Below are 12,239 nucleotides of genomic sequence, written 5' to 3'. Positions count from 1 at the left end.
CCATAGCAGGGCTCAGCTTCCTCAACACGTTTTGAATGTGATTATGGAAGCCAGAAGACCTAGTACAAGGAAAGTGTACGCAGGAAAATGGAAGAGATTTTTATTTTGGTGTGCAGCAAAGGATTTGGATGTTTCTGAGCCAAATTTGAGTGGGGCTCTTCAATATCTTACTGAGTTATTGGACAAAGGTTTGTCTTTCTCTTCCATTAAGATTCATGCTGCAGCAATTTCAGCTCACTATGATTGTGACCCACCATTGTTTTCTCATCCTTTGTTCAAGCAATTTCTTAGAGGGGCAAAGAATATAAGACCCCCACGTAGAGCTCCTACTCCTGCTTGGGACCTCAATTTTGTGTTGGAGAAACTCACTCTACAACCTTTTGAGCCTGCAGCTACTGCTGAATTGAAATATTTGTCATGGAAAACTGCTTTTTTGTTAGCCATTACCTCTGCAAGAAGGGTGTCTGAATTGCAGGCCCTTATGGCGGTTGAGCCTTTCCTGATTTTTCATAAGGATAGGGTATCTTTACGTACTAATCCTTCCTTTTTGCCTAAAGTGGTTTCTAGTGTGGCTTTAAACCAAACTATTCATTTACCTACCTTTTATGCAAATCCCCAGAATAAGGGGGAAAAGATTTTGCACACTTTAGATGTACACAGGCAATTACGTTATTATTTAAGCAGGACTAAGGATTTTAGGCAGTCTCAGCAGTTGTTTGTTTCTTTTGCTTTGAGTTCTCAGGGTAAGCCTGTGTCAAAACAAACTATTTCTAAGTGGATTGGGTTTTGCATTACTTTCTGTTACTCCCATCATGGCAAGGAGATTCCAGCTGGGATTAGGCCTCATTCCACTAGGGCTACTGCCACTTCAACAGCATTTCTAAGGGGGGTGGCAACTAAGGATATTTTGGAGGCAGCTACTTGGAGTTCAGTGCATACCTTCTCTAAGCATTACCACCTTCCTCTCTACTCTAAATCTAGGGCTGGTTTTGCCACTGCTATTTTACAGGGCATGTTGTCAGCTCCTGCTTCTTTGTGATTTGCCATCCTCCCTTACCTCTGCTTTGGGATTCTACCCAAGTGTCAGGACTGCAGCAATGTGAGATGAAGAACATAGTACAGTTTTGTACCTACCATAAATGTAGATGTTCGAAGATCTACATTGCTGCAGTCCAATTTACCCTCCCTCCTTCCCCTCTGTGTTTGGGGTGGTTGTGTGGGTAGGATTGTACCTGTCTGATTTTGTATATATTGTACATATATTTGGTACAGGGGTGTTTGGTGTGTTGTTGTTTTTTGGTTTGGCCTTATCTTTTTAGGGTCTTCTGACATCTGGGGCAAGAAAAGACTGAGGAAATGACGTCGGTCATGCGCATTTGTACCCTGACGTCCTGACGTCAGACTAATGCGCCTTGACCGACGTCAGCCTTATACTTTGGTATTCGGGCCGACTGGGACAGCGGACTACCCAAGTGTCAGGACTGCAGCAATGTAGATCTTCGAACATCTACATTTATGGTAGGTACAAAACTGTACTTTTCTGCCACTTCAGTGCTGTGGTTAGGATCTACAAACATGGTATTCCATACAACTTTGGTTGAATTCCCTGCTCATTGTAGATATTCCATATCTGAATCTGACACCTTTCACATTCTATAGGTATGGATGTGTTATGGGTGAATATGAGTGATGTATTCTTTCACTAAATGGTCAGAAAAGAAATACATAGGCAAGATGAAATCTCTAGTAATATTGACTTAATCTGTGATATTAACAAAACTTCTAGAGTAGAATCACCATCACATTTTGTTGTTGTTGTGTCTTTCGGCTTTTCCCGGTTAGGAGTCGCCACAGCGGAACTCCGGTCCGCTAATGATTGGCAGATTTTTACGTGCCGAGTTGCTGGCCCTGACGCACAACCTTCAACGAAGGTACGAATCACCATCACATTACTGAGCAAAATTAGGAGTGACACTACATCAGTAGTACTAGGATGTACCACTAAGTTGGTTGGCATTGTCTGAACTTATCCTTAGTTATTATAAAACAACAACATTTTTCATCAGGGAAAGCAGTCATCACTGTTATGTCCTAAAAAGGTGGAGTGGATAGCTCTAAGAAGTAATATAACATATCAATGTGTAAAGCTTGCTGAAGTATCTCTTATCCACTACTTACAACCTTCTAAAAGTAAATAAAAACACCTGCAAAAGAGGGGTTAGAGCTCCCAATTCTTACTTACCATTTGAATGGAAATTACCCGCAGATCACATCAGTCTAAGTCTTAGTTACTACTTGACATGCTCTATCGTTACTCACAAAATCACTTTATCTAACTCTCCATCTTCATTACTCCTACCCTTCTTACCTCTTCTGTTACCACTCACAACTTCTCACATGTTCCTTCTCATATTTTCCATTCATTTCCTCTTATATACTAGAACTGCTGCAACAGCACTGCTATAGTCTGTTAATGCTTTCCCCAGCTCTAAATCTCAGACATCACCTGAAGGCTAAACATTTTATATTCACCCATACTACTATGTCAGCTAAAGCTGTACTACATTATAATTAGTTCATTATGTGTGCATCAAGTGTGTGTATACAAGCTTTTTATATTCACCCATACCACTACGTCAGCTATAGTTGTACTACATTGTAATTAGTTTATTATGTGTGTATCAAGTGTGTGTATACAAGCTTTTATATTCACCTATACCACTGCATCAACTATAGTTGTACCACATTGTAATTAGTTTTATTAAGTGCGTATCAACTGTTTGTAAATATTCTAAACGTACTATTGTTTTAAATTTTTTTTCCTCCATTGGTGCTGTATATACTCAAAATGTGTGCCTTGTATTGTACTATATATCCTATTTGTGTTTCATGTGGAGCTTTTCTCCCTGGGCCTCCACTGAAAATGGGCTCTGCTTGGCCCAGTGGACTTTCCCGGTAAACACATGCCAATAAACAAACAAATAAATAAATAAATAATACCTCATTGTTAGCCCTCACCACTACAATTCATTATTGAAACTAATATAAACAAAAACACTACTATTTCCCAGGTCTGTGTCACATGATCAACTTTTCGGAAACTCAAAAAAAAATATCATAGAGACCATATGATCGAATTTCAGAAAACTTAAAAAAAAACAAAACAAAAAAAAAAAAAAACACACACACAAAACTCTACCTTTTTTACAGGGGGCATGTGCCCTCCACACCCCATGCAAATTATATATACCAACTCCGAGATCGCACAACAGTGAGGAAAAGGGTAAATATCCTGATCCCTGCTGTACCATGCTCTCCATTCAAACGCTTCATGTTTTCCTATGGTTTCAACTATATGGGTTCGAGTTTCTGAAAACTCAATCAACTAATAGGGACCCCTATTTTCCTCACTTCCCACACCCAGTGACACAGGACAAAAATACTTTAATTCTAGTACTTCATGTTTCTCTGTAATATATCAAAAAATTTACAATAACAGCATTCATTTACTTCAAGGTCAGTGCTTGTGCGTGTGTGTTGAAATGATATCTGCAGTTCCAATATTCGCTTGCTCATATATGTCATATATCAGTTACTTGATTATATGTGTACTGAATTGTATGAAAATGTAGTTTATTTTTCATGTATGTATTCAATCACTTATTCACGTATATACTGAATTGTGCTGGAATTGTAGTGAATGGTAGTGAGGCAAGTATTCACTTGTTCATGTATGTATGTATTCAGATTGTAACTGTAATCCAATATTTGCTTGCTGGAGGCTTTCCCTGGGTTGCTTTCTGAAAATGGGTATTGCTTAATAGGGCCAACTCAGTCAACAGAATGTCAATAACTAAATTTTAGAGGTAGCTAAGCTGCTGTCTTGAGTTTAGAGGAAAAAAAATCAGCGTCTCAGATATTTCACATAAAAAACACATGTAGGCGCAGGGCATATGTACAAGTATTAAGCAGTGAAAAGTGTAAAAGGTGAATCTAAAACCTTGAATGACTAATTTGTTGTTTTGTTATTAAATGTGACTGCAAAATTGTTATATGTATGTGTTTATGAATTTGCCAATTTGATACATCTTAAAAAGTGCCTTTATGTTTAATTAAAACCTTGCTGTCTGCTAAACATCATTTAGAACCTAATTAAATAACCACTTAAACCAGCCTTCATTTGTACGCATTATAGAAGCGATGATTGTTTGTTCATTACATGCCTTATTAGGTATGTCTTGCATGTACACTACAGTCCTCATTTCATTTCAAATTATGTTTGCTTTAAGAAAATGTACTTAATCCTGTGGAACACAGAAGCCTTTTTCTATAGTATAATATTCTGCTTTAAAATATTCATGTTCAGAGTTTAGTAGTTCAGATGTAAAGTGACTTCAGATGTTTCTCACTTTTGTAGTTGCATATATAAAATTAATTCAGTTAAACCTCACATAAGTTTCATGTACTCATTGCAGGTAACCTAAAGAGTATTTATTTGGAAGCAAACTTGTGCAGCAACTAGATGGGAATTTTTTAGTCTGCTATCATAAAAGTTCATCCAGGCCTGTTATATGGGAAGGAAGGGACTAAAAACAGCATTTCAAAGTGTTCTTAAAGAACCCTTTTGGAGCAGTGCTTGTTGCTATCAGCTGCCACAAAAATTACCTGCAAGACAAAAGTACTACACTGCTGGTCAATGCTGGGAGACCTTTACATCTGAAGAACAGATTTTATTCAGTCCAGACACCTGCTTTGTGGTTTTATATCTGACATCACTTCTAACCTGGCACTGACATCATAACTTCCAGTGATGATACTACCCATCTACAAGACAAAATTGTGGGACTGCAGCAGATCACAAACATCTCCAAATCAATACCTTACCTGCTTTAGAGCTGATGGTATTTTCTTGGGTTTCCTGAGTGATGAGTAGCTGATACTGTGAAACATGGATGAAAAGGCACTACTTGATGATTTGGATGGTGGGTGATTTTCTCTCGGATCTGACATTTCTGCAAAACATTACAAGATCAGTTATCCATTTAGCACATTCTTGGATACTATGTTTGTACTTAAATGGATCCTTACATTCACAAATATGAACAGTAAACAACATGATGAAGAATAAAGATAACAATGACTACCCAATTAGCATTGATTTCTTTTCTACCAATCAGACCTTATAATGTATGCTGCTTTCCATCCCAGTTCAAAAGAAGTATGTGGTGGTGTTTGAACAACGACTCACCTGTGGCTCATTCTAGTTCAATAACGTCTTTATGTAAAAATCTGCCAAGATAGTCCCACAAACTATGCATTACATTCATGTTTTTTTCTTACTTTGTAAAGTTGTCCACAGATCTTATGCCTGGGGAAACTTATAGATGGCTTTACACAATAGGCTTTCTTCGATTAAGGGAAGCAGAGTCATTGCCTTCATATCTGTGTTACTAACAACTGTTCGTCAATGATTTAAAAAAAATGTAAAACAGACATGTCTATGTGCCAGCAGGCATAGGTTAAGATTATTAAGGTACACCCCCCTCCATGCCATAATGCACATCAGTGCAAATTGGCTGGGACAAACATGGAACATGAGCCACAATTCAGCCAGTTACAGACTAAAATACAAGCATGGTGCCAAGTATTATAAATATCCCTGTGCTTTGATATCTTCTTGTCAAGATTAACTTCCATCTTCCAGAAGCAAAGTGCTATTTGACAAATGTCATTGATGTTCAGTACATCTGTTCAGAATTTGAATGAAGAGAATGAGGTACAGTAATGCTGGAATAGGGCAGAGGTTAATTTTTAAGATCCAAGCTGCAGAACCTGTACAATGTTTAGAAACAATCTGGATCTTTTTAAAACATGGCAATGTTTCTAAGCACCCCATTTATGTCTTCAGATGAATGTATCAATCTAAAAAGTATTACCTGTTACGAGACATAACTACAACATTTTCATGTATGTATCAGAGCCAATTAAGGGTGCAGAAGATACTCTCTAAATTCCCTACATTTTAAATGCAATTACATTTTTGTGTCAGAGGAACTGCCTAAAATGAAGCAATGGACACTGGTTACATGAAAAGAGACCTACATAAAATCCGTGTTTCTTTCCTGCAGCACTATTCACTTTATGTTGCTGATTACGTTTGTCTGCATTAATGCATACCTTTATGGGTGCTTCAACAGAATGATGTTCACACATATTTTTTTGTGGAAGAAGTCCGGGCTGAAGTTCTACATGACTGACTACTTACACTAGTAATACTGATAACTGCAGTACAACTAGTACAATTACAAAGTGATGGCCAGCTTACATTCAGAGGTGTAGTACTGGAGATCAAAGGTAACCAAGAAGTATTTCTTTAATACCTCACTTACTAAGGGACTGTTTGGAGAAACCATGCCAGACAGCTATCCAAAGATTGACAGTTGAAGATTCAAAGATAAACACACAAGAGGAGAGTAGTGGGGGGTAAAATAAGTGGATGGTAAGATAAATGTGTATTCATCTCCTACTACATCTTGCATGACCCATACTGAAGCAATTATAAAGCTCCCTCTTTTTTATACACAGTGGAGAAACAGAAATAATTGCATGGGGATCATCAGTAAGGCAATATCTTTTTATGTTTACATCAATAATATCAACTAAATATAATTCTACATTTTGGATTGCTGGGATGAATGAGAAAAAATGTACTGAACCTTTATTGAAGGGGGGATGGAACTGTCAGACGAGAGAAAGATGGAATCTAACAGCTCAATGGGGTAGAACATGACAATAACACAGGTATGCCCAGGTACTGTAATTCCACAAACCTAAGAAAGATGGAAAAAAAGCAGTGAAGGTGAATGTTCTAGTAGCCTCTACTTAAGTTATGTAAATGCTTCACCACACTGTTTTTGACTGAATACTAGCAGCATTCCCTTGTAAGTATAGGGAGAGTCTTGTATATCACTGCAGGACAGAGAGCAGGATCAGGGATGGAGAATGCAGCAGGACAAAATAACTTGTATATGTACAGAAATGTATCTCATGTCAGCAGGTTGGTAAATACAAACAGGACAGCTGAGTATCCAGTCTATATTTACATTTTATAAATACCAAATAACTCTATAAGTTAGGAAGCTGGTTAGGGCTGACCATAAAATCTATTATGTGTTACTACCTGCATAGTTCATTTATTTACTATTAGGCAGGTAAATAAACTGGCCCAAAGATATTTAAGAAACAATCAAGGCTTGAGTATAAAATGTGTGTCGGTACAAATTTTAAAGACTTGAACTGATATCCTTGGAATAGAGTAAATTAAAGTGTGAATGGGGAGACCATATACTAAATCTGATAGTGTGGTACCTTGGAGTATTCCCCTTACTCCAAGTTACGTAAACATTCTTTTTGACCTTCTCCTTTCTATAGCTGACAATCAGCTGCCCCAAGAACCTCTTCTCATTCCATGGGTCTACTAATAGCAACAAACCTTTCTCTCACTTTTTTTCTGGCCCATGTTTGGGGCTTGTGAGGAAATTGGAGCACCCCAGGGGAATATCTGATTGATGCTGAGGAGTGTTTTTGTTATGTCCTAAGTTCCCTACCCTGCATGTACATGTACTGTCTAACAATGATCATGTATTGGGTATGCTAACACATCATTCTGCCTCTAAGGTACCTCAGCCATTGCCCTTCCTCCTTGAAGACAACACCCCTGCATGTTTCCAACCCTCACCTGTGATCAACCACAAGGTTTCCTTGTGCACACACCTTCCTACTAGTATGGGAATGCCTATTCTCTGATGTTAGCATCTCAAATGCCTAAGCAGCTAAACAAACCTGTAGTCACTACAGGTCATGGTACTAGCTTCTTACTCCAACTTACAGAGATCTTGAAGTTTGTATACATAAGTAACATGGGTGTGAGGGTGCAGTCAACCATGTCAAAGGGGCACAGCCCCCCACTGCAAAAAGATGTTTTAAAATGGTAAGAGTGAGTTTCAGAATTTGCTTCTTGTTTGAATCACAGTGCACTTTGTGAAGTGCTGGTACTTGTAAAGTCTGGTGTCATAGGGAGCCATATAAAATGACAGTTCACAGTACATATTGTAAGAATAACTGCAGTACTTACAAACTACATATCTTGCACAGTGCTTTGTAGATAGTAAATGAACAGTAAGCCAAAATATTTATAGAAACAGCAAATGCTTATAAGATCAAACTGTACTTTTAAAGAAGAAGGACAAGGATCAGTGTCATCCATAACTGATGGAAAAACAGAAAATAAGCAAGGTAATTTGTTAGAAATGGAACACTTAGATAATTAGCATTTACAATGTCTGAAGGCAGATTTGTGATTTTAAATGAGAATAAACATAATTGTTTTAATCAGTTTCTATCAGGCAGACTGCATATTTGAGTAAGAGCAAACTAACCATTTTCTCCATTATACTTAGATGCAGTCTGATTCCTTATGAGGCTTAATAACTTACTTTTAAATATTTTTATAATGGGTTGCTTTTTAATGCATAGGGGAGTGGCTCCTGTAATGCATCCCTCTGTTTTGAGAAAGACTTTTCACTTATTTTATTTAAGACCTTGGGCAGCTGTAAGAGTTCCATCATTCTGTGACCCATTAGAGCAGGAAGGGGAGCTGGGGTTAAGAAGACTAATAAAGGGGTACACTGCCTTTTGGAGAAAATGTGAGTCAGTAATATGAATGAGAACATAAATGTTTAATGACAAGGAGTCAGCTTTTTCTAAGCAGATGCAATGGCATTCTTCAAAGTCTGCCAGTGTGGAGTAATCTATATATTTAGTATGCACAGATCTACATGTTCTTGCAGCTTTGTTGAGTATGATAATCTAGGGGTAATAAAGCACATTCTAGTCTGAGAAGAAGGGTTATCCCTGTGGTGAATGTAGCCTCTGCTGCTTGGAGTGTGCTGGCAGCCTCTGCTGTTTGGAGTGTGCCGGCAGCCTCTGCTGTTTGGAGTATGCCAGCAGTCTCTGCTGTTTGGAGTGTGCCAGCAACCTTTGCAGTTTGGAGTGTGCAGGCAGCCTCTGCTGTTTGGAGTGTGCCAGCAGTCTCTGCTGTTTGGAGTGTGCCAACAGTCTCTGCTGTTTGGAGTGTGCCGGCAGCCTCTGCTGTTTGGAGTGTGCCGGTAGTCTCTGCTGTTTGGAGTGTGCCAGCAGTCTCTGCTGTTTGGAGTGTGCTGGCAGTCTCTGCTGTTTGGAGTGTGCTGGCAGCCTCTGCTGTTTGGAGTGTGCCAGCAGTCTCTGCTGTTTGGAGTGTGCCGGCAGCCTTTGCAGTTTGGAGTGTGCCGGCAGCCTCTGCTGTTTGGAGTGTGCCAGCAGTCTCTGCTGTTTGGAGTGTGCCAACAGTCTCTGCTGTTTGGAGTGTATTGGCAGCCTCTGCTGTTTGGAGTGTGCCAGCAGTCTCTGCTGTTTGGAGTGTGCCGGCAGCCTTTGCAGTTTGGAGTGTGCCAGCAGCCTCTGCTGTTTGGAGTGTGCCAGCAGTCTCTGCTGTTTGGAGTGTGCTGGCAGTCTCTGCTGTTTGGAGTGTGCCGGCAGTCTCTGCTGTTTGGAGTGTGCCAGCAGTCTCTGCTGTTTGGAGTGTGCCGGCAGCCTTTGCAGTTTGGAGTGTGCCGGCAGCCTCTGCTGTTTGGAGTGTGCCAGCAGTCTCTGCTGTTTGGAGTGTGCCAACAGTCTCTGCTGTTTGGAGTGTGCCAGCAGCCTTTGCTGTTTGGAGTGCGCCGGCAGCCTTTGCTGTTTGGAGTGCGCCGGCAGCCTCTGCTGTTTGGAGTGTGCCGGTAGTCTCTGCTGTTTGGAGTGTGCTGGCAGTCTCTGCTGTTTGGAGTGTGCTGGCAGCCTCTGCTGTCTGGAGTGTGCCAGCAGCCTCTGCTGTTTCAGCTGTACTTGTACTTTTTGTAAGTAAGCCAGTTTGTATTGGAACTGAACATTTAAAATAAGATCTAAGCAGAATCCTAGAAACTTAAAATGTTCATTGTTAGAGCAGGATCTAGTTTTTCTGTGTATCAAAGCAGATGGCTTCAGTATTGGGAGTATTCATGTAAAGTTTTTTTAATTGAAATAATTGAAAATGTTCTTGCAATGAGCTTTGAAGAGTAGCCATCTCTACCAGGGACAGCAAGGGAACGTTAAGTATCAGAGCAGAATGATGTTAATTCCATTTAAAACAAAACATAGGCCATTAATATATAATGCAAAGAGAAGAGGACCAAAGCCAGAGTCCTTAGGAACCCTTGTACTTGTTTTCTGATTATAAAATAGACTGATTAGCTCATACTGTAATGGTTCTGTTGGAGAACCAGTTTAATGGATTAACCCCAAACAAATTTTAAATGGCTTAAATTAACTTGCTCAGTATGAGATTGCTGATATATTGCCCAAGCAAAATTGTTCACTGTGGCAGTTGCTCATGTGCATTTGCTTACTTCATTTAGGAGCAATTCCTATCTGCTCAAAGTGTATGGTACCTTTATAGTCTTCAAGCTCACAGTCCCATGAAAAAAAAGAATGATCACTGTTTTTATCTGCTGTTAAGGAGATAAGTCTGTATTTCTTCCCTGAGGGAACATATCTTCCTCTTATAAGAAATGGTGAACGTCAGAGCATGAAGTGACAGTGACACTAGGACAATGACTTCAAAGCACATTGCTCATAATCCTTAAATTATTAGTGATTAGGATTATTAATTACTACACATTTGAGCAAGGAGTGGTATGTACAGCTAAACAATGTCTACATTTGGAGGTGCAGCTGCACATACAGCTTAGGTTGAGCAAACCAAATTAAAGCTGGACTTATGTGTCCAGGTTGACAGTTTGGTCTACAGCTCGTGACACAGCTTGAAGGAAGGGAGGCTATAAGCAGCACAGCCACCTTGCTTAGACATAGACTTATAAACTTGGCTGCTCCCATATTCATTAGCAGACATGGATTCTCATGTTAATTAGCTGCTCCCATATTCATTAGCAGACATGCATTCTCAAGCTAATTAGCTTCTCCCATATTCATTAGTAGACATGCATTCTCATGCTAATTAGCTGCTCCCATATTCATTAGTAGACATGCATTCTCATGCTAATGAGACCTGGAGGTAGTTTTTAGCTAGAATTGTAGTATTATATAATATTCTGTTTCCTGGCCCATCATACTGGAGCATGTTATACACAGATGACAAGTCCGTGGTAAAGACAAAGTCAGGCTTCAGCCATTTTTACAGAGACAGCCTGAACATCAGGAGCTACATCTTTTAGGAGGGCTTCTAAAGGATCTGTTTTATTGAGAATACTTCCCTTAATAATAATTACTATTTCTATCCCTTGGGAGGAAACATACCTAAACACTAGAATGAAGGTATGAGAATAAATACCAGTTACTTGATTAATTTAAGTGTAAGGGTGGCTGAGTATTTGAAATGGATCAGAGTTTGGTTCAACAATACTTGATAATGCAAGAAAGAGGAGAAAAATAGTACAACCTGTTTTAGTCTGCTGAGCTCCTTCATGTATAGACTAATATAGTTGAGACAGTTCCTCATGTAACTAATGCTAGTAGCGTGAGACAGAGAACACTGAGTAGAGCAGTAAGTCCACCAGCAAACACTGGCACACAGGTATGAAGGCTTCCAGTAGACAGGATCTCACACACACACACACACACACACACACACACACACACACACACACACACACACACACACACACACACACACACACACATTTAAATGAGCATATGGTAAGCAGAGTGCAGAGACTGTGACTGATAAATGTGGAACACACAAGAATGAACTCCAGAGTAAGAGCTAACACTGATTTGTGTATCATAATGCTGAAAGTAGAGAAATAATAAACAAAATAAAATGCTGGAGGAAGGTTCCAAAGGACAGGTTGCAGTATTATATTGCATTACTTCTGGTTAATGGCAGAAGGAGACAGTAAGGTTATTTAGTCATTTAGGTGCCTTAACATTCTATGTTCTCTCCATTCATACTTTTCCCATTATCGTTTTCCCCTGTCACATGCCTTTTGAATGCTTCCCTATTCACCAGCAATTCTGATAATCCATTCCATAGCTTTACAACAATATTTGTGAAAAACTACTTTCAGAGGTCAAAGGAATAATTAGTCTCTACAATGTGGTGCTTGTACATTGTCATCCCCACTCTGACCTTTCTGTACTCAGTGACCACTTTGTACCTTCTGCACCAA

The 12,239-nt window shown here is 39.3% G+C and overlaps 1 protein-coding gene across 2 annotated transcripts in view; it reads right to left on the bottom strand.

The window, feature by feature from the left end:
* Positions 1 to 12,239, bottom strand: part of FGD5 (FYVE, RhoGEF and PH domain containing 5) — a 1,722,626-nt gene that overhangs the window by 65,547 nt on the left and 1,644,840 nt on the right. For both annotated transcript variants that reach the window (XM_044078612.1, XM_044078611.1), the window contains one exon: positions 4,885 to 5,012. In XM_044078612.1, the coding sequence (XP_043934547.1) occupies positions 4,885 to 5,012 (128 nt within the window). The remainder of the gene's footprint in view (positions 1 to 4,884; positions 5,013 to 12,239) is intronic.

This window comes from Protopterus annectens, chromosome 7.part1, assembly GCF_019279795.1.
Source record: "Protopterus annectens isolate FY-2018-M chromosome 7.part1, PAN1.0, whole genome shotgun sequence".
NCBI lineage: Eukaryota > Metazoa > Chordata > Ceratodontiformes > Protopteridae > Protopterus > Protopterus annectens.
This window is presented reverse-complemented; position numbering and strand designations above follow the sequence as displayed.